Source organism: Mytilus trossulus, chromosome 5 (assembly GCF_036588685.1).
Source record: "Mytilus trossulus isolate FHL-02 chromosome 5, PNRI_Mtr1.1.1.hap1, whole genome shotgun sequence".
NCBI lineage: Eukaryota > Metazoa > Mollusca > Bivalvia > Mytilida > Mytilidae > Mytilus > Mytilus trossulus.
The window spans coordinates 17,176,560-17,204,399 of NC_086377.1; the positions used below are offsets into that span (position 1 = coordinate 17,176,560).

Sequence of the window (27,840 nt, forward strand, 5' to 3'; positions counted from 1 at the left end):
TGCTGGTATTTGGACGATTACGGCTAAAACACAAGTTATTACATTAAGAAAATAAATAAGCTTATAAGGTAAACACATAACCACATCATTTGTCATAAAAATATATGCCAACCAACCGTGAATACTCTGTACGAGGTGACATTCCATCGTAAAAATAGCGTTGCGAAAACGTAAACAAAAACAGCTGACTCATAAAATTACTACTGTAAACTATGGAAAACACGAGTTCCATTAATTTAAAAATACGATCACTAAATCGTAACAATATACATTATGTACACAGCCATGTATCACCATCATTGATGGCGATCCGATGGATACATCTGTTGTAGGGTTGTCACTGACTCAGACGTACTTATGCATATAATTATTTTTTGTGACTGTATCTTACATTAATTTGTAGGATCCTTTACTATAGATAATTTAGCTGATCTGTAACAATAACATCTTCATGCCTTATATATCATGTACTGTAGTACGCCGCTAGATTAACACTGACGTGGAAAGGTAACACATGGCCAGCGAAAGCTCTTTTTTTGAGAACCCAGGTGGTCGTGTGGTCTAGCGGGACGGCTGCAGTGCAGGCGATTTGGTGTCACGATATCACAGTTTTCAGAATCCTCTAGTCTTATCTATGTAGTATCATTACATTTTTTGCCACTATTTATCTTTTCATAATTTAATACATATATTTTTTTTAAAAAATCATGTTTAAAAGTACAATCAAATCCTTGTTATTATTTCTTAATTTTTAAAAGAAAAAAAGGTGCATATGTAAAATGTACATAAAAAATCAGAGAGACTCAGATCCCGCCAAATTTTCAAGGGCTTAAATCGCCAAAATAAGCGCATGAACAGTTCAATTTCTTTGCTGTTTAAGTTCCATTATTCTTCCAATTTCAATTTATTACAATATTTTAAATACATAAAAAGATATTACACTTAGAAATGCAACTCTAAAAATCATTTAAACTTTTAATTAGTTCTTGTCTTTTGCAATCATTAGATATAAGAAGATGTGGTATGAGTGCCAATGAGACCACTCACCATCTAAGTCACAATATGTAAAAGAAAAACCATTTATAGGGCAAAGTACGGCCTGCATGCATGCTTGCAATTTGGAAATAAGTATGGCGTTCATTATCACTGAACTAGTATATATTTGTTTAGGGACCAGCTGAGGGACGCCTCTGGGTGCGGGAGTTTCACGCTACATTGAAGACCTGTTGGTGACCTTCTGCTTTTATTTTTTTTCTATGGTCGGGTTGTTGTCTCTTTGACACATTCCCAATTTCCATTCTCAATTCTACTTTAAAAATGTATTTGTAAATACATTTTTAAAAAATGTACCACAATATATTTTTTTGACAGATGTCCTGCGGCACCTAGTGTATTTGTCACTACCAAGTCTACACATGAGACCAGATTCCACTTCCAGGATTTCGAGTACGCATTCCACCCTGACTCAATGTATGTTCATTGCAATGCCACGTTTTGTCATAGCAATGACTACTCACGGGACTGTGAGCCTCGTTGTAGCAACAGGAAGCGAGTCGGGATTATGGATCAAGATGATGAACCTATTGAAGGTGTTGGACCAATTAGTTATGCTGAAGATGAAGCTACAGTTGTTTTTCAAAAAGGCAAGTTGGTTAAGGAAATTCCAAAACATTGAACAGGGCACGGTAAAATATTAACTTCGGTACCGACGTTTACATTTCTTAAATTGATTAAGAAAAAAATCAAGGTGACAAATAAACCAAGTCTAACGAACAAAGAACTTGGTTCATTGAAAAAATAAACTTCAATAAAGTAACGATTCGGGGATATAGTCATTTATTTTAAATAAAAATTATACTTTTTTTAAAACGCATTCTTGATTTACCTTCATTGGGTTTATCAGAGCTAAGGCCACACCCGTTTAATTTCTTGTTCTACGGATTTTTGGACTCAAAAATTTGGGGCGAGCGAGCGATTTGAAAATTTTAATAAAAAAATATTTAATTTGCAAATTTTTGAGGCGAAGCTTGGAAAGTAGAGGCGAGCGATTATGATTTTTTTTGGTAAACATAAAATAGTAGGTTTTGACAAAATTAAAACTTGATTTATCACTTGTACTTAGACATTTCTTTAATTTCTGAAGTACTGTTTCCCTATTCACCAAGAAATATTTAAATCTGGTCTATGTATGACAATGAGACAATTCTCCATCCAAGTCATTTTCAGTTTCAACTTTTGGGGCAACCCTTATAATGCTATAAATTTATCCCTTTTACATGTTTTATGAGGGATCAATATAAGTTATAATACACAAATGTATATTTGTTTGTACAAAAGGGCTCATATTTTCTCAAAAAACTATATATCTATCTGGTATTAAATGGTTAAAACATGTCCAAGAATTTTTGTGATATTCCTGGACTTTAACCTTGCATGTTAACACATCATACTTTAACAGTTTAATAATTATTCAAAATCAGTGGACCCTCTTTTAGAAAAAGTTGTTTAAAATATGATGAAACTCTCCTCTTTTGAGTACAAAATTCTAAGTTTTCAAAGGTTTTGTATATAAGAACTAAACAAATCCTTGGTCATGTTGGTATTTCTAATTTCTTTTCTACGTCAGTAAAATGACCCCTTGTCTGAGGGTGGGTTGTTCTCAACCTGATAATAACAAACACAGGTCAAAGTACGACCTTTTACACAGGGCTTTCAGGGGCGTGTCCATGATATTTGAAAGGGTGGGCGTAGAATATAATATTTCGCCGAAAAAAAATTTGGACCTTTTTTTGGCTTAAAAACATAAAATAATAGAGAATTGCACTAATGTAACGGTTCCTGACTTGGAGCATGTATATTTTATAGTTAAAGTATCAGGGTGTGACATTTTTTATGCCGAGTTCTCTCCATTAATTGTCTATGATTGGATGGATCTTAACAGCAGTAGACCAATAACGAGAAAATCCAAACTAAGGGTATAAGGAGTTACTTAAAATTTCAATTCCTAGGCCAGGATTTTATGAACGAGAGGCGTGATTACGGTTGAGGGTCCATGGGGAAGCTCTGAAGCTCCTGAATTTCAAAAATTTAGCATCAAATTATGAAGTTATCCCTCTATTTTTGATTAAGTCTCGGGTTTCGTTGAACGACACACATGATACAAGAAAAATAAACACTGAAGAATAAAGTTCTTTCGTTCTGAGTATTGCTTTGATGTGGAAATATACATATTTCAAGTATACATGTACCTTGACGCAAAACCTAAAATGAACACAGAAAAATACTGACGGACTCTCATTTTCAATTAATAGAGTGGATTCATTAGAACCATTCTACGAAGATTTCTCATGTCGTAATCGTCAATAATTTTATCAAAATCAAGTTTAATGTCTCTGTGAACAGAAGCAAGAAGCAGAGCATTTAAGCGATCCTCCTTCATGGTGCTTCTCAAATAATTCTTGATCAAATTAAGGAATGCGTTAGCTCTTTCGGTGGAGTTTGACGTGACGCTCGTCAAAGCAAGTAAGAAGAGAACTTTTGTGATGTTTGGAAATAAAGTCGAACATGCCCTTACATCAGTTAAGATTGATGTTATTGACTCTGGTTTGTCCGGCTGATTTTCCCAAAACGACTTCCAGAGTCTCATCTCTTGCCTGAATGTTTCAGGCGAAGGCATATCAGTAAAATGCCATTATTCATTACAATACTAGCAGATTATAACGATTTTTTTTTATTTTTTTGATTTTTTTTAAAAGGGGGGGGCGTTCATAGATACATAGACCAAACAGCAAGCTAAAAAGGACCCCAAAATTATAAGCATACAAAATTCGAACAGGAAAACCAACGATCTAATTTATATATCTGAACGGGAAAATACCAATGAACAACATCAACAAACGATGCTGAACGACAGGCCCCTAAATGTATCAGGACAGGTGCATAAACATGCAGCGGCTATGGATAGTTTTGTTTCGCCAGCATACAATATAATTGCAGTTGAAGGCAAATCCATCAGAAGTTCTTTGTACTTTATTCTGACAACGAACATTTGTTGAAATGGAATATAAGTAAGGGGGATAGAAACCATTGTTTTGTTCTTAAAAGGTATTTCCGCTGTTCTAAATTTATATGCAGGTGGCAGTTAGGTCCGCTGCTGTATGCCCTGAGGTAATCGGTGTCCTGAGGTAATCGGTGCCCTGAGGTAATCGGTGCCCTGAGGTAATCATGGTAGTGCGTCATTAATTAAATACGCACGAAAATATAGTTCTTATTAAGATAGATCTTAATACCAAATTTTAATGTGACCAAGTACCAAAGATGTCAACAAACTTCCCAAATGATTTTATTATTTGTATTCACCGATCATTCATTTCGTATGTACGTGTAGGGTGGGGATGGCTGGTAAAATTATAAACTTTTTTTTTTTTATAAAATTTCAATTAATGATCTGAAGTATTCATTCATGACAAGGTTACCTGAGGTAACCCCAATTATAACAACAAATACAACCATTAAACTCTAGTCAACTGAGGTAACTTTATATATACATCACATAAACAATACAAATATATGAAGTCCTACATTCTAAATTAAAAAAATTGTGTTATTAAAATATAAATGTATACACTAGCAAAGTATGTACTAAAAATTCTTTCATAGCAGGGTTACCTGAGGTAACCAAAACAATAACAGCAAATACAACCTATTTAACTCAAGTTAATTCAGATCACCTTTACATATACATCACATAAAAAATATAACTTCAAAGAATTCCTTCATTAAAAATTAAGAGGTTGGTTTATTACACCATAAATGCATATACTAGCAAAGTATCTACTAAATATTCTGTCATGCACGGTTACCTCAGGTAACTCATAAAATAGAAACAAGTATTATCTATTCATATCAAGTTAACTTAAGTCGCCTTTCCAATATATCACATAAACAATACCCATCTATGAAGTCCTACATTTAAAATAAAGAAATTGTTGATTACGACATAAATGTTTACACTAGCAAACTATCTAAAAAGCGTTCTTCATAACATGGGTACCTGAGGTAACCCCAGACATAATTTCAAATATAACCCATATAACTGAAATTAACTGAGGTCACCTTTACATGTACATGTGCATCACATAAACAATACAACTTTCATGAAGTCCTACATTTAAAATAAAGAAGTTTGTTTATTACCATTGATGTAAACACTAGCAAAGTGTCTACGAATGATTCATTCATTACAGGGTTACCTCAGGTAACCATAACAATAATAACAAAGATAACCCATCTAACTCAAGTTAACTGAGGTCACCTTTATATATATACATCACATAAAAAAAAAAACTTTCATGAAGTCCTACATTTGAAATAAAGAAGTTTGTTTATCACAATTAATGTTAACAATAGCAAAGATTCTACAAAGAATTCATTCCTTACAGGGTTACCCCAGGTAACCATAACAATAACAACAAATACAACCCATATAACTCAAGTTCAGGTATCACCTTTAAATATATATGCATCACATGAACCATACAAATCTATGAAGTCCTACATTTTTAAATTAAGAAATTGTGTAATTAAGATATAAATGTATACACTTACAAAGTATATACTAAGAATTCTTTCATAGCAGGGTTACCTGAGGTAACCAATACAAAAACAACAAAAACAACCTATTTAACTCAAGTTAATTCAGATCACCTTCACATATACATCACATAAACAATATAACTTTAATGAATTCCTACATTAAAAATGAAGAAGTTGATTTATTACACCATAAATGGTTATACTAGCAAAGTATCTACTAAATATCATGTCTTGACAGGTTACCTCAGGTAACCCATGAAATAGAAACAAGCATTATCCATTCATATCAAGTTAACTTAAGTCGCCTTTCAGAAATATCACATAAACAATACACATCTATGAAGTCCTACCCTTAAAATAAAGAAATTGTCCGATTACAACATTAATGTTTACACTAGCAAACTATCTCAAAAGCATTCGTCATAACATGGGTACCTGAGGTAACCCCAGACATAATTACAAATATAACCCACTTAACTGAAATAAACTGAGGTCACCTTTACATGTGCATCACATAAACAATACAATTTTCATGAAGTCCTACATTTAAAATAAAGAAGTTTGTTTATTACAATTGATGTAAACACTAGCAAAGTGTCTACGAAGGATTCATTCATTACAGGGTTACCTCAGGTAACCATAACAATAATAACAAAGATAACCCATCTAACTCAAGTTAACTGAGGTCACCTTTATATATATACATCACATAAACAATACAACTTTCATGAAGTCCTTCATTTGAAATAAAGAAGTTTGTTTATTACAATTAATGTTAACAATAGCAAAGATTCTACAAAGAATTCATTCCTTACAGGGTTACCTCAGGTAACCATAACAATAACAACAAATACAACCCATATAACTCAAGTAAACTTAGGTATCACCTTTAAATATATTCGCATCACATAAACCATACAAATCTATGAAGTCCTACATTTTTAAATTAAGAAATTGTGTAATTAAAATATAAATGTATACACTTACAAAGTATATACTAAGAATTCTTTCATAGCAGGGTTACCTGAGGTAACCAATACAAAAACAACAAAAACAACCTATTTAACTCAAGTTAATTCAGATCATCTTTACATATACATCACATAAACAATATAACTTTAATGAATTCCTACATTAAAAATGAAGAAGTTGATTTATTACACCATAAATGGTTATACTAGCAAAGTACCTACTAAATATTCTGTCATGACAGGTTACCTCAGGTAACCCATGAAATAGAAACAAGTAGTATCCATTCATATCAAGTTAACTTAAGTCGCCTTTAAGAAATATCACATTAACAATACACATCAATGAAGTCCTACATTTTAAAATAAAGAAATTGTTTGATTACAACATAAATGTTAACACTAGCAAACTATCTCAAAAGCATTCTTCATAGCATGGGTACCTGAGGTAACCCCAGACATAATTACAAATATAACACACCTAACTGAAGTAAACTGAGGTCACCTTAACATGTGCATCACATAACAATACAAGTTTCATGAAGTCCTACATTTGAAATAAAGAAGTTTGTTTATTACAATTAATGTAAACAATAGCAAAGTATCTACAAAGAATTCATTCATTACAGGGTTACCTCAGGTAACCCAATAATAACAACAAATACAACCCATATAACTCAAGTTAACTCAGGTATCACCTTTAAATATATATGCATCACATAAACAATACAAATCAATGAAGTCCTACATTTTTAAATTAAGAAATTGTGTAAAAAGAATATAAATGTATACACTTACAAAGTATATACTTAGAATTCTTTCATAGCAGGGTTACCTGAGGTAACCAATACAAAAACAACAAAAACAAACTATTTAACTTTAGATCACCTTTACATATACATCACATAAACAATATAACTTTAATGAATTCCTAAATTAAAAGTAAAGAAGATGATTTATTACACCATAAATGGATATACTAGCAAAGTATCTACTAAATATTCTGTCATGACAGGTTACCTCAGGTAACCCATGAAATAAAAACAAGTATTATTCATTCATATCAAGTTAACTTAAGTCGCCTTTCAGAAATATCACATAAACAATACACATCTATGAAGTCCTACATTTTAAAATAAAGAAATTGTTTGATTACAACATAAATGTTAACACTAGCAAACTATCTCAAAAGCATTCGTCATAAAATGGGCACCTGAGGTAACCCCAGACATAATTACGAATATAACCCACTTAACTGAAGTTAACTGAGTTCACCTTTACATGTACATCACATAAGCAATACAAATTACATGAAGTCCTACATTTGAAATAAAGAAGTTTGTTTATTACAATTGATGTAAACACTAGCAAAGTGTCTACGAAGGATTCATTCATTACAGGGTTACCTCAGGTAACCATAACAATAATAACAAAGATAACCCATCTAACTCAAGTTAACTGAGGTCACCTTTATATATATACATCACATAAACAATACAACTTTCATGAAGTCCTTCATTTGAAATAAAGAAGTTTGTTTATTACAATTAATGTAAACAATAGCAAAGATTCTACAAAGAATTCATTCCTTACAGGGTTACCTCAGGTAACCATAACAATAACAACAAATACAACCCATATAACTCAAGTAAACTTAGGTATCACCTTTAAATATATTCGCATCACATGAACCATACAAATCTATGAAGTCCTACATTTTTAAATTAAGAAATTGTGTAATTAAAATATAAATGTATACACTTACAAAGTATATACTAAGAATTCTTTCATAGCAGGGTTACCTGAGGTAACCAATACAAAAACAACAAAAACAACCTATTTAGCTCAAGTTAATTCAGATCATCTTTACATATACATCACATAAACAATATAACTTTAATGAATTCCTACATTAAAAATGAAGAAGTTGATGTATTACACCATAAATGGTTATACTAGCAAAGTATCTACTAAATATTCTGTCATGACAGGTTACCTCAGGTAACCCATGAAATAGAAACAAGTAGTATCCATTCATATCAAGTTAACTTAAGTCGCCTTTAAGAAATATCACATACAAAATACACATCAATGAAGTCCTACATTTTAAAATAAAGAAATTGTTTGATTACAACATAAATGTTAACACTAGCAAACTATCTCAAAAGCATTCTTCATAGCATGGGTACCTGAGGTAACCCCAGACATAATTACAAATATAACACACCTAACTGAAGTAAACTGAGGTCACCTTAACATGTGCATCACATAACAATACAAGTTTCATGAAGTCCTACATTTGAAATAAAGAAGTTTGTTTATTACAATTAATGTAAACAATAGCAAAGTATCTACAAAGAATTCATTCATTACAGGGTTACCTCAGGTAACCCAATAATAACAACAAATACAACCCATATAACTCAAGTTAACTCAGGTATCACCTTTAAATATATATGCATCACATAAACAATACAAATCAATGAAGTCCTACATTTTTAAATTAAGAAATTGTGTAAAAAGAATATAAATGTATACACTTACAAAGTATATACTTAGAATTCTTTCATAGCAGGGTTACCTGAGGTAACCAATACAAAAACAACAAAAACAAACTATTTAACTTTAGATCACCTTTACATATACATCACATAAACAATATAACTTTAATGAATTCCTAAATTAAAAATAAAGAAGATGATTTATTACACCATAAATGGATATACTAGCAAAGTATCTACTAAATATTCTGTCATGACAGGTTACCTCAGGTAACCCATGAAATAAAAACAAGTATTATTCATTCATATCAAGTTAACTTAAGTCGCCTTTCAGAAATAAACAATACACATCTATGAAGTCCTACATTTTAAAATGAAGAAATTGTTTGATTACAACATAAATGTTAACACTAGCAAACTATCTCAAAAGCATTCGTCATAAAATGGGCACCTGAGGTAACCCCAGACATAATTACGAATATAACCCACTTAACTGAAGTTAACTGAGTTCACCTTTACATGTACATCACATAAGCAATACAAATTACATGAAGTCCTACATTTGAAATAAAGAAGTTTGTCTATTACAATTACTGTAAACACTAGCAAAGTATTTTCCAAGAATTCATTCATTACAGGGTTACCTGAGAGACAGGGTTACCTCAGGTAACCTAATAATAACAACAAATACAACCCTTTTAACTCAAGTTTACTCAGGTAACATATATCTATACATCGCATAAACAAAACAAATCTATGAAGTCCTACATTTTAAATTAAGAAATTGTATAATTACAACATCAATGCATATACTAGCAAAGTATCTACGAAGTATTCTTTCATAACAGGGTTACCTCAGGTAACCCCAAAAATAACAGTAAATATAATCAATTCAAATAAAGTTAACTAAAGTTGCCTTTCTTAAATATCATATAAACAATACACATCTATGAAGTTCAAATTTATAAAAAAGTAAATCGTTTATTACAACTTAAATGTATATTCTGGAAAACTATCTACAAAGTATTCTTACATGACAGGATAACCTCGGGTAACCATAACAATAACATCAAATAAAAAATACAAATCTATGAAGTCCTACATTTTCAAATTAAGAAATTGTGTGATTAAAATAAAAATGTATACACTAGCATAGTATCTACTAATATTTTGTTCATAACACGGTTACCTGAGGTAACCAAAGCAATAACAGCAATTACAACCAATTTAACTCAAGTTAATTCAGATCACCTTTACATTTACATCTCATAAACAATATAACTTCAATGAATATCTACATTGAAAATGAAGAAGTTGGTTTATTATACCATAAATACATATACTAACAAAGTATCTACTAAGTATTCTGTCATGACAGTGTTACCTCGGGTAACCCATAAAATAGCTACAAGTATAATCCATTTAAATCGAGTTAAGACAGATTGCATTTTCTAAATATCGCGTAAGCAATTTACATCTGTAAAGTCCTACATGTAAAATAAAGAAATTGTTTGATTACAACATAAATTTTCACACTAGCAAACTATCTAATAAGCATTCTTTCATAACAGGGGTACCTGAGGTAACCCCAAATATAATTGCAAATATAACCCACTTAGCTGAAGTTATTTGAGATCACCTTTACATATATATCCCATAAACAACATAACTTCAATGAAGTCCTACATTCAAAATGAATAAGTTGGTTTATTACAATTAATGTAAAGACTAGCAAAGTATCTACGAAGTATTCCTTCATGACAGGGTTACCTCAGGTAACCCCAATTTTAACACCAAATACAACCCATTTAACAAGTGAACTCGTGTAACATTTACATATAATCGCATAAACAATACAAATCTATGAAGTCTTACATTTTAAATTAAGAAGTTGTGTAATTACAGCATAAATGCATATACCAGCAAAGTATCTACGAAGTATTCTTTCATAACAGGATTACCTCAGGTAACCCAAAAAATAACAACAAATATAATCGATTCAAATCAAATTAACATAAGGTTGCAGTCTTGTTATTGACTGCTCCATAGGCTTACATGCAAAACAGCTGATCTTAGAAAAAAAAATTCATGTTCATACCATGGATGTACAAAAGTGAAATTGTGATTTAATTGAAAAAGGGGGTCTTGCCACGAAGAATAAAACGTTACGCAATCCTGAAGTCAACTCATTTTTTTTCTACTTTCTGTTTGCTATTTTTACTAGACCTCACCACTTCAAGTAAACATGATATCCTTCCACTTTCCTTGAATGATATCTCAAAAAGATGCAAGATTTTGTAAAAAGTCTATATTTATGTTTCCATTCACCATAAACCTATAAACAAACAGAAAAAAATGACTTCAGAAAAAAATTCAGTCTACTAAATTATCTGTAAATCTCATTCTTGTCTATCTTAATGAATAACCTGACCATGCACAGTTTTTACAGTGGTTCACTGGGGTAACCTGACCATGCACAAGAATACAATGGTTCCCTGAGGTAACCTGACCATGCACATTAGTACAATGGTTCCCTGAGGAAACCTACCATACACAGTAGTACAATGGTTCCTGAAGTAATCTGACCAGGCACAGTAGTGCAATTGTTCCCTGAGGTAGCCTGACCATGCACAGATGTACAATGGTTCCCTGGGGAAACTTGACCATGCATTGAAGTACAATGGTTCCCTGAAGTAATCTGACCATGTACAGTAGTACAATGGTTCCCTGGGGAAACCTGACGATGCACAGTAGTACAATGGTTCCCTGAGGTAACATGACAATGCACAGTATTACAATGGTTCCCTGAGGTAACCTGGCCATGCACAGTAGAACAGTGGTTCCCTGAGGTAACATGACCATGTACAGTAGTGCAATGGTTCCCTGAGGAAACCTGACAAGGCACAGTAGTACCATGGTTCCCTGAGGTAACCTGACCATGCACAGTAGTACAATGGTTCCCTGAGATAAACTTACCATGAACAGTAGTACAATGGTTCCCTGAGATAAACTTACCATGAACAGTAGTACAATGGTTCCCTGAGGTAACCTGGCAATGCACAGAAGCAAAATGGTTCCCTGCAGTAACATGACCATGTACAGTAGTGCAATGGTTCCCTGAGGAAACCTGACAAGGCACAGTAGTACTATGGTTCCCTGAGGTAACCTGACCATGCACAGTATAGTACAATAGTTCCCTGAGATAAACTTACCATGAACAGTAGTACAATGGTTCCCTGAGGTAGCCTGACCATGCACAGTAGTACTGTGGTTTCCTGAGTAACATGACCATGTACAGTAGTACAATGGTTCCCTGAGGAAACCTGACAATACACAGAAGCACAATGGTTCCCTGAGGTTACCTGACCATGCACGGAAGCACAATGGTTCTATCGGTAACCTGACCATGCACAGTAGTACAATGGTTCCCTGAGATAAACTGACCATGCACAGTAGTACAATGGTTCCCTGAGGTAACATGACCATGTACAGTAGTTCAATGGTTCCCTGAAGTAACCTGATCATGCACAGTAGTACAATGGTTCCCTGAGGTAACCTGACCATGCACAGTAGTTCAATGGTTCCCTGTGGTAACCTTAAAATACACAGCAGTACAATGATTCCTTGAGGGACCATGACCATGCACAGTAGAACAATGATTACCTGAGGAGATTTGACCATGCACAATAGTACAAAGGTTCCCTGCACAGTAATACAATGCTTTCCTGATGTTATCTGACCATGCCCAGTTGTACAGTGGTTCCCTGAGGTAACATGACCATGCACAGTAGTACAGTGGTTCCTTGTAGTAACATGACCATGCACAGTAGTACAATGATTTCCTAAGGTAACATGGCCATACACAGAAGTACAATGGTTCCCTGAGGTAACCTGACCATACACAGTAGTACAATGGTTCCCTGAGATAAACTTACCATGCACAGTAGTACAAGGGTTCCCTGAGGTAACCTGGCAATGAACAGTAGTACAATGTATTCCTGAGGTTACCTAACCAGGCATAATTGAACAGTGGTTCCCTGAGTAACCTGACAATTCATAGTTGAACAGTGGTTCCCTGAGTAACCTGACAATGCATAGTATTACAATGGTTTCCTGAGGTAACCTAACCATTCACAGTAGTACAATGGTTCCTTGAGGTGACATGACAATGCACAGTAGTACAATAGTTCCCTGAGTTTAAATAACCATGCACAGTAGAACAATGGTTTCCTGAGGAAACCTGACAATGCAGAGTAGTACAATGATTCCCTGAGGTACCTTACCATGCACAGTAGTAGAATGGTTCCCTGAGGTAACCTAAAGATGCAAAGTAGTAGAGTGGTTCCCTGAGGAGACATGACAATGCACAGAAGTACAATGGTTCCCTGAGGTAACCTGGCAATGCACAGAAGTAAAATGGTTCCCTGCAGTAACATGACCATGTACAGTAGTGCAATGGTTCCCTGTGGAAACCTGACAAGGCACAGTAGTACCATGGTTCCCTGAGGTAACCTGACCATGCACAGTATAGTACAATGGTTCCCTGAGATAAATTTACCATGAACAGTAGTACAATGGTTCCCTGAGGTAGCCTGACCATGCACAGTAGTACTGTGGTTTCCTGAGTAACATGACCATGTACAGTAGTACAATGGTTCCCTGAGGAAACCTGACAATACACAGAAGCACAATGGTTCCCTGAGGTTACCTGACCATGCACGGAAGCACAATGGTTCTATCGGTAACCTGACCATGCACAGTAGTACAATGGTTCCCTGAGATAAACTGACCATGCACAGTAGTACAATGGTTCCCTGAGGTAACATGACCATGTACAGTAGTTCAATGATTCCCTGAAGTAACCTGATCATGCACAGTAGTACAATGGTTCCCTGAGGTAACCTGACCATGCACAGTAGTTCAATGGTTCCCTGTGGTAACCTTAAAATACACAGCAGTACAATGATTCCTTGAGGGACCATGACCATGCACAGTAGAACAATGATTACCTGAGGAGATTTGACCATGCACAATAGTACAAAGGTTCCCTGCACAGTAATACAATGCTTTCCTGATGTTATCTGACCATGCCCAGTTGTACAGTGGTTCCCTGAGGTAACATGACCATGCACAGTAGTACAGTGGTTCCTTGTAGTAATATGACCATGCACAGTAGTACAATGATTTCCTAAGGTAACATGGCCATACACAGAAGTACAATGGTTCCCTGAGGTAACCTGACCATACACAGTAGTACAATGGTTCCCTGAGATAAACTTACCATGCACAGTAGTACAAGGGTTCCCTGAGGTAACCTGGCAATGAACAGTAGTACAATGTATTCCTGAGGTTACCTAACCAGGCATAATTGAACAGTGGTTCCCTGAGTAACCTGACAATTCATAGTTGAACAGTGGTTCCCTGAGTAACCTGACAATGCATAGTATTACAATGGTTTCCTGAGGTAACCTAACCATTCACAGTAGTACAATGGTTCCTTGAGGTGACATGACAATGCACAGTAGTACAATAGTTCCCTGAGTTTAAATAACCATGCACAGTAGAACAATGGTTTCCTGAGGAAACCTGACAATGCAGAATAGTACAATGATTCCCTGAGGTACCTTACCATGCACAGTAGTAGAATGGTTCCCTGAGGTAACCTGAACATGCAAAGTAGTAGAGTGGTTCCCTGAGGAGACATGACAATGCACAGAAGTACAATGGTTCCCTGAGGTAATCTGGCAATGCACAGTAGTACAATCGTTCCCTGAAGTAACCTGACCATTTCAATAATACAATGGTTCCCTGGGGAAACCTGACCATGCACAGTAGTACATAGGTTCCCTGAGGTAACATGACAATGCACAGTAGTACAATGGTTCCCTGAGGTAACCTGATCATACACAGTAGTACAGTGGTTCCCTGAGGTAACCTGACCATGCACAGTAGTGCAATGGTTCCCTCGGTAACATGACCATGCACAGTAGTACAATGGATCCCTGAGGTAACCAGACTATGCACAGTAGAACAATGGTTCCTTGAAGTAACCCGATCATGCATAGTAGTACCATGGTTCCCTGAGGTAACCTTACCATGCACAGTAGTACAGTGGTTCCCTGAGGTAACCTGGTCATGTATAGTAATTTACATATGACCTGAGGTAACCTTGTCATGTACAGTAATTTATAGATGACCTGAGGTAACCTGGTCATGTCAATAATTTACAGATGACCTGAGGTAGCCTGTCCGTGAAAAAAAAGAACATAGATGTAATCTGGACTGACTAAGCTGACGAAGGGAGTTATGAACATTCAATTGTGGTAACCTGAGGTTTGTAGAAAATTAGCGTTTTGCAAAGTTTATCTGTGGTAACATGCAGCTGGTACAATGACCATGAAGTTGTGACCTTAGGTAACCTCACCATATTCTAACATACAGAGGTATTCTGAGGTTACATATTTATATACAGTAGTTAAGAAATTACATTAGTTAACATGTGCACTTGACCATGTATAGAAATGCAGAAGTGCCCTGAGGAAAACTAAAAATATAGTGTTTTGTACAGTTTATACAAAGTATGGTAATACGAGTATGTGCAGTAATACAGAGTAACCTCACCATGTACAGCAATACAGAGGTAATATTAGGTAACCTCACAATGTTCAATCATACAGAGGTGACCTGAGGTAACCTCACCATGTGAGCAATCATAGATATGATCTGAGATACAGGAAATACACAGTAATTTAGAGATGACCTAAGGTTATCTGACAATGTACAAAAGTCCACTGGAGATGTGAGGTTTTTCATTGAAAATATCTTACATCTCTCAAATAAGATTGATAAAGACAATTAACATTTTAAAAAAGCAGTTATATACTTTATAACCTGTGTTTGTAACTACGTTACTTTCAAAGTAATATCAAATGAAAACAAATTAGATTTTTTTAATACTGGTGAATAAAATCCTTACAGTGTGTACTGGCTGGTCATCATCGCGTATGATACGATTTTGATACTCATACACAGCTAAGGAATATTATGCATGAATATAGATAAGATCAGCACGTGTAGCCATAGACTGAGAGTTGTAGATTTGTAGTGTAAATATATAGATGCCGTTTATAGACTACAAAATAAGATCAGAAACATAGTTATTAAAATTGAGAAAGGAAATGGTGAATATGTCAAAGCGACAACCACCCTACCATAGAGCAGACAACAGCCGAAGGCAACCGATGGGTCTCCAATGTAGCAAGAATTCCCGCAGCTGTAGGTGTCCTTCAGCTGGCCCCTAAAAATATGCATAATAGTTCAGTGATAATGGACGTCATACTAAACTCCGAATTATACACAAGAAACTAAAATTTAAAATCATACAAGCCTAACAAAGGCTTGAGGCTCCTGACTTGGGACATGCGCAAAATTGCGGCGGGGTTAAACATGTTTATGAGATCTCAACCCTCCCCCTATACAGCTAGCCAGTATAGAAAAGTAAAAGCATAACAATACGCATATTATAATTCAGTTCAAGAGAAGTCCGAGTCCGATGTAGTAACATGACCATGCACAGTAGTACAATGATTTCCTAAGGTAACATGGCCATACACAGAAGTACAATGGTTCCCTGAGGTAACCTGACCATACACAGTAGTACAATGGTTCCCTGAGATAAACTTACCATGCACAGTAGTACAAGGGTTCCCTGAGGTAACCTGGCAATGAACAGTAGTACAATGTATTCCTGAGGTTACCTAACCAGGCATAATTGAACAGTGGTTCCCTGAGTAACCTGACAATTCATAGTTGAACAGTGGTTCCCTGAGTAACCTGACAATGCATAGTATTACAATGGTTTCCTGAGGTAACCTAACCATTCACAGTAGTACAATGGTTCCTTGAGGTGACATGACAATGCACAGTAGTACAATAGTTCCCTGAGTTTAAATAACCATGCACAGTAGAACAATGGTTTCCTGAGGAAACCTGACAATGCAGAATAGTACAATGATTCCCTGAGGTACCTTACCATGCACAGTAGTAGAATGGTTCCCTGAGGTAACCTGAACATGCAAAGTAGTAGAGTGGTTCCCTGAGGAGACATGACAATGCACAGAAGTACAATGGTTCCCTGAGGTAATCTGGCAATGCACAGTAGTACAATCGTTCCCTGAAGTAACCTGACCATTTCAATAATACAATGGTTCCCTGGGGAAACCTGACCATGCACAGTAGTACATAGGTTCCCTGAGGTAACATGACAATGCACAGTAGTACAATGGTTCCCTGAGGTAACCTGATCATACACAGTAGTACAGTGGTTCCCTGAGGTAACCTGACCATGCACAGTAGTGCAATGGTTCCCTCGGTAACATGACCATGCACAGTAGTACAATGGATCCCTGAGGTAACCAGACTATGCACAGTAGAACAATGGTTCCTTGAAGTAACCCGATCATGCATAGTAGTACCATGGTTCCCTGAGGTAACCTTACCATGCACAGTAGTACAGTGGTTCCCTGAGGTAACCTGGTCATGTATAGTAATTTACATATGACCTGAGGTAACCTTGTCATGTACAGTAATTTACAGATGACCTGAGGTAACCTGGTCATGTCAATAATTTACAGATGACCTGAGGTAGCCTGTCCGTGAAAAAAAAGAACATAGATGTAATCTGGACTGACTAAGCTGACGAAGGGAGTTATGAACATTCAATTGTGGTAACCTGAGGTTTGTAGAAAATTAGCGTTTTGCAAAGTTTATCTGTGGTAACATGCAGCTGGTACAATGACCATGAAGTTGTGACCTTAGGTAACCTCACCATATTCTAACATACAGAGGTATTCTGAGGTTACATATTTATATACAGTAGTTAAGAAATTACATTAGTTAACATGTGCACTTGGCCATGTATAGAAATGCAGAAGTGCCCTGAGGAAAACTAAAAATATAGTGTTTTGTACAGTTTATACAAAGTATGGTAATACGAGTATGTGCAGTAATACAGAGTAACCTCACCATGTACAGCAATACAGAGGTAATATTAGGTAACCTCACAATGTTCAATCATACAGAGGTGACCTGAGGTAACCTCACCATGTGAGCAATCATAGATATGATCTGAGATACAGGAAATACACAGTAATTTAGAGATGACCTAAGGTTATCTGACAATGTACAAAAGTCCACTGGAGATGTGAGGTTTTTCATTGAAAATATCTTACATCTCTCAAATAAGATTGATAAAGACAATTAACATTTTAAAAAAGCAGTTATATACTTTATAACCTGTGTTTGTAACTACGTTACTTTCAAAGTAATATCAAATGAAAACAAATTAGATTTTTTTAATACTGGTGAATAAAATCCTTACAGTGTGTACTGGCTGGTCATCATCGCGTATGATACGATTTTGATACTCATACACAGCTAAGGAATATTATGCATGAATATAGATAAGATCAGCACGTGTAGCCATAGACTGAGAGTTGTAGATTTGTAGTGTAAATATATAGATGCCGTTTATAGACTACAAAATAAGATCAGAAACATAGTTATTAAAATTGAGAAAGGAAATGGTGAATATGTCAAAGCGACAACCACCCTACCATAGAGCAGACAACAGCCGAAGGCAACCGATGGGTCTCCAATGTAGCAAGAATTCCCGCAGCTGTAGGTGTCCTTCAGCTGGCCCCTAAAAATATGCATAATAGTTCAGTGATAATGGACGTCATACTAAACTCCGAATTATACACAAGAAACTAAAATTTAAAATCATACAAGCCTAACAAAGGCTTGAGGCTCCTGACTTGGGACATGCGCAAAATTGCGGCGGGGTTAAACATGTTTATGAGATCTCAACCCTCCCCCTATACAGCTAGCCAGTATAGAAAAGTAAAAGCATAACAATACGCATATTATAATTCAGTTCAAGAGAAGTCCGAGTCCGATGTCAAAAGATGTAACAAAAGAAAATAAATAAAATGACAACAGTACATAAATAACAACAGACTACTAGCAGTTAACTTACATGCCAGCTCCAGACCTCAATTAAACTGATTGAAAGATTGTGTGTTCATCATATGAATATCAGGCACAATCCCTCCCGTTAGGGGTTTAGTATCATACTATCATAAAATATATGAGAAGAACATAACCCGTGTCATGCCAACAACTGTTTTTTTTAAAATAGATGTGTTTAGTTCCGATTCAAAGACTCTATCAGTGAATCAATATTAAAGCCAAAATATGCAATCTTTAATGACCTGACAACAGTATCGTAACTATATCCCTTTTTAACAAGTCTATTTAAAGGTTTTGTTAGTTTCTGAGGAGAATACTGACATTTTTGTTCTTTATATAGAATACTTCCATAAAAAAATGGATGTGAAATACCTGAACGTATAAGATGTCTGCATGTTTAGTTATATTTACGAATTATTTCCTTATACCGATGATAAAATTTAGTAAATGTTTTGACCAGTTTGTGATATCGAAAACCCTGGTGTAATAATTTTTTAGTAATTCATAAATTTCTCTCGCTAAAATCTAATACGTTGTTACATACACGAGAGAATCGTACAAGTTGAGATATATAAACATCATAAGATGATGACAAGGGAACGTCACCATCTACAAATGGATAATTATCAATAGGGAATGAAAAAACATCTCTCTTACCAAATTTTTTTGTATTAATCTTCCCGTTTATGATATAGATATCAAGATCGAGGAAAGGACAGTGGTCATTGTTATCATTAGCTTTAATTAAAGTAAGTTCTACAGGATAAATTTCTTTAGTATACACACGGAAGTCGTTATTATTGAGAGCCAATATATCATCCAAATATCTAAAAGTATAGTTAAATGTTTGTATCAAATATTGTTTTGATGGGTCTTTGCTAACTTAAGTCATAAATTGTAACTCATAACAATACAAAAACAGGTCCGCAATAATTGGTTCACAGTTAGGGAACATATATTTATTCTAGTGAGCTTCCTCCAGGCATGCTTGGAGGATGCTCCGAGCATTTTATAGAAGCTAATATCGTTAATGCACCATTACACTCCCATTAATGTCAATCACATAGAAGAGTTTATAGTTAAGAGCTTGTATGAGCTTTTTGTGAGCCTTTTGTACGCCTGTAATAATAAAGTTTTACTATGTTGCCCTAGAAAATTAATTAATTGACCCAACAAAAGATACATTAAAACTTGAGGTTAAACAGTTTAGGTACATTACATCAACATGAGATGGAAAAGCTATAATATAACTAAAACATATTTATATAAAGCCGATAAAAATAACACAACAGTGGAATAAATAAAATCGATTACATCCAAACAGTAACAAGTCACCTTAACAGTTATAATTACATGACAATAAATATTAACGTTGTTGTCAAATCTATAAAATATATTGTTTAAAACTATATAGGAAAAAAGAGATTCATAAACTTAATAATACTTTTTGGAAGAATGATAACGAATCAAAACATAAACACATGTACCTTCTTCCAAAAATTATTCATGAAATCAATCTAGAAATAATTAATGAGGCATTTAGAACTGGTCAAATAGGTAGCAACATAAACATTTATTACTGACCAATCATCCGTAAGTGTAACTCTACCACGAGACGCATTGAAAGATTACTGGATCTAATTCTAAAACTATTATTGAAGAGTCATCACTTTTACAATTAAGATACAAAAGACTTCATTTATAAATAGAGTCGCACAAGGTCAAGAAAGAATGCATTTTGTTTGCCTATGATGTAGCGTCAATGTACACAAATATGAAGATTAATAACTAAGAAGAAACAGTTATCAATGCATTTTCAATAGTAGACAAACAAGAATATGCTTTAAAAATTTCAAACAAACACAATAAACGGCATTTGTAAAGTTAAGAAACAATGAACTTGAATTAACTTGACAGTTATACAAACAAATTACTGGAGCGCCTTTCGGTGGTATAATTTTTCCGACATTCAGATTTACATCTGTCTGTCCTACTAAAAATTTCTTAGATAAGTTCCAATGGATAGAAAACATCAAATTGTACTGTCAATACCAAGACGACAATTTTATGTTCTTCACAGGCACATTAAAACAGATTGAAGATTTCTTTAACACAGCGAACACCATTGACCCTATGCTTAAAATCACATTTTAAGTGTCTAGATTTAGTATGACCTATTAAGAATTTACCGACGTGCACAAAGGTGAAAGATTCCATAATAATAACTTACTTTTTGTTAAATCAAATATACAAAAACGCAAAACGTATCAATATTTACCAATCACTAGAGCCCATCATACACACACATTAAAAAGTATTACAGTGTGTTACTATATATGTCATATTAGAAATAACTAGAACACACCCGTGATATAGCGGGTCCGTGACTGAATTAAAGTATATAACTATGCGCAAGCCTTATTTTTGTATTACATGTAGTATTGTCATCTGATAAAGTCATGCCGATATTAAGATGCACAGTTTTCTCTGCTGTCAAATCTTTCTGTTTTAACCCGTCGAATCAATTATTGGTAATATTAATTATTTGGAAAACAAAAGGTCCTGGAATGGAGTATTTTTTAATCAACAGCAATGTCCTAGTCTTAGTTATAAATACATTTGAATAAATAAAAATAAGTATTCGTATTGTTATCTTAGAAAGTCTTACTGATTAAAATACTACAATAGGTTACAATTTGACAATTTAGTAGTGTCAACCCCGTCATTATGACTCGTGTATATAGCATATCAATAATGAATACACCGTTTTGTGGTGTGCCTGTTAGATGCGGAACGTACAGATAAGGTAATTGGTATCGGTATCGGACACGACCCGGAACTTTTTAATTATTGGCAATATTAATTACGTGGAAAACAAACGGACCTGGAGTGGTGTAATTTTTAATCTACACCTTTGTACTATATTAGTTATATATAAAGTTGAATTTTTTGATTCTTCTTTTTCACGTGATGACGGCTGACAGATTGGACCTCGTAATTTTAGTGTTAGAGATAGTCACATCGCTGAATTAAATAAACATATAATATTCAAATATTTTTACGTTTCGTGTCTTTTTTTTTTTTTGATTGAACATCAAGTATGTTATTATTATTGAATCTTTCACCTCTGTACACTTCGGTAAATAAATAGGTGAAGCTAAATCTAGACACCTCAAATGTGATTTTAAGCAGAGGGACAATGTTGGTCGCTGTGTTAAAGAAATCTTCAACCTGTTTTAATGTGCCTGTGAAGTACATAAAACTGTCGTCTTTGTATTGGCAGTGGAATTTGATGTTTTCTATCCATTGGAACTTAATATCTGAGATATTTTTAATAGACCAGACAGATGTAAATCATATACCACCAATAGGCGCTCGTATTATTTGTTTGTATAAATGCCCATTGAATTCCAGTTCAATGTTTCTTAACTCTACAAATGCCGTTTATTCTGTTTGTTTTCAATTTTTAAAGTATATTCTAGTTTGTCAACTGATGAAAATGCATTGATAACTGTTACATAATAGACAATGAGAATGCATTCTAAATGTACCTTGTGCGAATTTATTTGATAAATGAAGTCTTTGGTATCTTGAATGTAAAAGTGACGACTCTTCAATAATGGTTTTAGAATTAGATCCAGTAATCTTTCAATGCGTCTCGTGGTAGAGTTACATTTATGGATGATTGGTTGGTAAGAAATGTTTATGTTGCTAACTATTTGACCAGTTCTAAATGCCTCATTAATTTTTTCTAGATTGACTTTATGAATTTTCGGAAGTAAGTACATGTGTTTATGTTTTGATTCGTTATCCTTCTTCCAAAAAATATAGGTTTGTGAATCTATTTCTTTTTTCCTATATAGTTTTTCAACAATATTTTGTATAGATTTGACAACAACATTTTTATTTTCAAGTAATTATAACTGTTAAGGTGACTTGTTACTGGTTTGATGTAATTCATTTTTTACAACCACTGTTGTGTTATTATGATCGGCTTTATATAAATATGTTTTAGTTATATAAGAGCTTTTCGTTCTCATGTTGATGAAATGTCCCTAAACTGTTTAACCTCAAGTTTTGATGTATCTATTTTTGTGTCAATTAACTAATTTTCTAGGGCAACTTAGTAAAACTTTATTAATTCAGGCGTACAAAAGGCTCACAAAAAGCTCACACAAGCTCTTAACTATTACTATTATATTTGATTGACATTAATGGGAATGTAATGGTGTATTAACGATATTAGCTTCTCTAAAATGCTCGGAGCATCCTCCAAGCATGCCTGGAGGAAGCTCACTAGAATAAATATATGTTCCCTTAGTCCCCATTGGAATTCCAATAACTTGACGATATACGGAATCTCTAAAGCGAACAAAAATGTAATCAAATAAAAATTCAAGCGTATAAATAGTATCAAAGCATGTCCAATTGACATAGTTCTTTTGTTTATTGCTACTAAAAAATGATCGCAAAGAGTTTGAACATATGCACTCGCATTCCGACTTTTTAAATGCCCAGTTAATTAGGAATGTGATTTTTTTCTTGATAAGAATATGAGGCAAAGTGGTATATACGGTAGAAAAATCAAAACTTTGAACAGATTTAAAATCACCAATATATGCATGCAATTTATCAAGTACTTCCAATGAGTTTTTGACACTCCAAAAGTAATTAATTCCACTATTTTCAAAGGCCTTATTTGAACAATTTATTATCAGGTTTTTTTATTGTACCAAGTGTACTAGTAAGTAAAACAGACAATTTAGTAGTTGAACAATGGACAGTGGCAGGTCCATGGGTGTTCTGGGTATAGGAACCCTTTTTTGTGGAGATCAATGCATTTGAATGGAAACATATAGTTGGAACCCCTTCCTTGTGTCCTTGTGTCCTGGATTGGGAACCCCCCTTTTTATAAAATGGATGGATCCGCCACTGCCCCTCATGCAGTCGGACAAGATGGACTGATTTCACATAACCTATCTATTAAATGTTATCATTTTCTACTTATGTTACTTATGTTATGTAAAGAAGTAACCAAAATCAATATATGCATAATCTGTCCATATGCTAGTGTCATATATTATTAACTATTTTAAAGCCAATCGAGTAAAATACGAATCTATAAATGTATGCTTTGCTTAAATGATAAAGATTTATGATTATTTATACTTTGATATAATTGATGGAATACATTTCACATATCGATTGTGTGTACAACTTTTATGAGAAAAAAAACGTATGCCCCAAGTCAGGAGCCTGTAATTCAGTGGTTGTCGTTTGTTTACTAGTATGTGCTACATATTTGTTTTTGTTCATTTGTTTCATATAATTAAGGCCGTTTGTTTTCTCGTTTGAATTGGATTTTATTGTTATTTCTGAACCTTTTATAGATGACAATGCGATATGGACTTTGCTCATTTTTGAAGGCCGTACGGTGACCTATAGTTGTTAATTTCTGTTTCCTTTTGTGGACAGTTTTCTCATTGGGATTTATACCACAGCTTCTTTTTTATATGTATCATTATTGAACGCATACATATCGTTATCCAGGTTCTTCTATTTTAATTGTATATATATATATCTATATCTACTACCCCTTTCGAATAAACAAAGAATGGTACACAAACAAACTTTAAATAAAATACATTTCAAACAAAGATAAGAAAAAACCAACGAAAGTGGTAATTATTTAACAATTTTGCATTTGTGTTAATGCTAATCTTACAGTGCAAGATGCGTGCAGTACACTTAAATTCAAATAATGCCGTGACAGTTTATAGCGATTTTTTTTGTAACAGCTCTGTGGCGGGTCCAGGGGTGTTCTGGGGATAGGAACCCTTTTTAGTTGGAACCCCCTCCTTGTGTCCTTGATTGGGGACTCCCCCTTTTTTTTAAATGAATGGATCCGCCACTGCCCCTCATGTAGTGATGGACTGATTTTAATAACCTATCTATTAAATGTTATCATTTTCTACTTATGTTACTTTAAAAGAAGTAACCAAAATCAATATATGCGTAATCTGTCCATATGTAAGTGTCATATATTACCAAACACAATGATAGTCAAAGTTTCAACAGGACATTCACGAAACTTAGGCAGCAATCATTTCATTTTCAGGGGGGGGGGGGGAGGTTTGGTTTTTTTTAAAGTTTGTTTCTAATTGTTTTGCCACTATATGTAATGCTAAAATTGAAATGAAAGAAAAAATCCATAGCCCCCCCCCCCCCCCCCTCCCCGAAAATCAAATGTTTGCTGCCTTAGGCATGTGTGGATAACTTTTATTCTTTAATAGTTAGTTTAAATAATTGTATAAACATTTATTTACATAAAGCTCTAGTTTTTGACAACTATTATTATAAAAGTTTAAATCGCCATTCAAAAAGTGTTTTCTTTTTAATTATTTTAAGTCATTTACGTTTCACTAAATAAATATCTGTTCACGTTGCAATGATCACAAATAAACCAAATATTTGGATTTTTTTCGTGAATTATTTGTCGTAACTTATTGTAAAACATTGTATGTGTTCCTGTTTTCTCCTATTTTTCGCACATATACTATCAGTCGAAATAGAAAGTACAATACGTATTTTTAGTTTATTCTATTTTTAGATCATGTTATTACTACGCATAAGGGCACTATTGTCACGATTACCTGAGGGCACCGATTACCTCAGGGCATACAGCAGCGGACCTAACTGCCATCTGCAATTTATATCGGAGCACTCCCGCTTTGGATAAATAGGTTTCATGCTAAAACAAATATTCTCACAGATATATCACAGTTCGATGCGGTGCTTTTATGTTTAAAATCTTTATATACAGGTTAGACTGTGATTTAAATTTTTAAAAACAGATGTTGATATCTTTTTAGAATATTTACAACAACAAAAAACGGTGCGGGAAATGGACACGATTACATTTCCGGATGCGTGAAGCGGGAAAATTAAAAAAATTAAAAAAATCTGTTTTGAAAAAAAAAAGTGCGGGCGGGTCCGTCGAACAAGAAATCAAATTGGTGTGGCCTAAACATTTAAAACCAGGGATGAATATACGCATACAAAGTTATGACCCATATAACTAAATTCAGATACTGTAAAAGCGTAGCGAAATTGTCCAATGACAACTTTGGCTGAGTGATGTAGAAACTTTTTGACAATTTCTTCATGTATCCAAGGAGATGTTAAATATAAATTAAAACTTTAAATAATTTAGAAGTCATTTAGATTACATTTGTTCAAAAGGTTTTTATTATCCTAACAAACTTGCATTGGTTATAAATAGCGTCTCCGCAAATTAGCACATTAAAAAGTACAATTAAAAAATTACTTAACTCCGAGGAAACTTCAACACGGAAAGTCCCTAATCAAATGGCAAAGTCAAAAAATGAAACGCATTAAATAAATGGACAACAACTGTCATATTCCTGACGTGGTTAAAATAGACATGATAGGCAAAAAATTGTCAAAATACGGATACAGCAGTCATCACCGTGTCACATTCTCAATGAAAACAAAAACAAGCTAAAATTTAACAAAGAAGCACAAAGAATATATTAAATCTAAAAACCTTGTTCATTGCTTATTTTTTTTGTTCCGGTATTTCATTCATGTTAATAAAGCACAGCGTGATTTTTTTTACATTATAATTATCACGAGAATTATTCCAATATCGGAACAAACATATTTGTTGAAGACTGAAATCAATGCATATGTTTGCTTTCAAAAAATTACAGGTTCAGAGGCGTTGAATGCAGGAAACAATCCGGAAGTAGAAAACAAGGGAAACAAGCCTTTGTACGTCGTTGGAGTCGTCGTTGTAGCAGTGGCAATGGTTGCCATTTTGGTTGTGATGTCAATATATTTCAGATCAAAGAGGCGACAAAATGTACAGTCTAAAATCGTGTAAACAAATAACTTGTGTTTCATGAACTCTATTGTTTTAACTGAAATATGAACTAAATTTTCTCTATGAATAATTGTATTTTATATTTGATGATGATTTTCAATTTGTGTTTGAAGTTTATAATAAAACATTCATAAGTTTCAAATTGTTACTTTTGTCTCAATGTAAATATTTGATTGGAAAATATAGTAAACTGAAATGTTTTGACAAAACATGAACAACGTATATAAAGCAATTTTTTAATAAAATATTCTTGAGAAGGATATAACTGAATTTCAAATATTTACATCCGATATATACTAGTAAAGGGTGGCAGTAAGATGTGCATAACAATTATGTAATTTGATAGCCAAAAAGGAATATGGATTTATATTAATTTTTATACATAAATTATGCCGTTAGGTATCTCGTTTGAATTGTTTTACATTGTCATTTCGGGACCTTTTGTAGCTGACTATGCGGTATGAGTTTTGCTTTTTGTTGAAGGCCGTATTGTGTCGTTTTGGTCTCTTGTGGAGAGTTGTCTCAGTTGCAATCATACGGTTTTGCCATATCTTTTTTTATCTCTTTGTCTGTGTTTTTATTTAAAAAGTACTGTCTCTTTTCATTCTTTTTTTATAAAAAATACAATTGTCAAAAATTTTAACTGGAACTGTGTATCCCTTCGACGCACTATGACTTACTTAATTGGGTTTGTTGTGCTCGAATGTTTTATATAGTGATTGCTATTGATTGAGATTGTGGCCTCTTGTTTATCTTAATTGTTTTGATCGTGAGTTTATTTTATCCGATTTTTTCTATCGTTTTTAATTTATTTTTGTATTGCCACTCCCGTTTTGTATAA

The 27,840-nt window shown here is 34.0% G+C and overlaps 1 protein-coding gene across 1 annotated transcript; it reads left to right on the forward strand.

Annotated features, from left to right (window-relative positions):
- The first annotated feature begins 104 nt into the window (after nucleotides 1-104).
- On the forward strand, nucleotides 105-27,112 carry LOC134717670 (uncharacterized). Its single transcript, XM_063580167.1, has 3 exons — nucleotides 105-148; nucleotides 1,372-1,643; nucleotides 26,827-27,112. The coding sequence occupies exons 1-3, from the start codon at nucleotides 105-107 to the stop codon at nucleotides 26,997-26,999; spliced, it is 489 nt and encodes a 162-aa protein (XP_063436237.1). The 3' UTR covers nucleotides 27,000-27,112.
- The last annotated feature ends 728 nt before the right edge of the window (nucleotides 27,113-27,840 follow it).

Excerpts from the sequence above, each read along its gene's own strand:
- LOC134717670 (XM_063580167.1), top strand. The coding sequence starts at position 105 with ATGCCAACCAACCGTGAATACTCTGTACGAGGTGACATTCCATC. Across the intron at positions 149-1,371 it reads GTACGAGGTGACATTCCATC|ATGTCCTGCGGCACCTAGTG; the intron begins GTAAAAATAGCG and ends TTTTTTTGACAG. Across the intron at positions 1,644-26,826 it reads TACAGTTGTTTTTCAAAAAG|GTTCAGAGGCGTTGAATGCA; the intron begins GCAAGTTGGTTA and ends AAAAAATTACAG.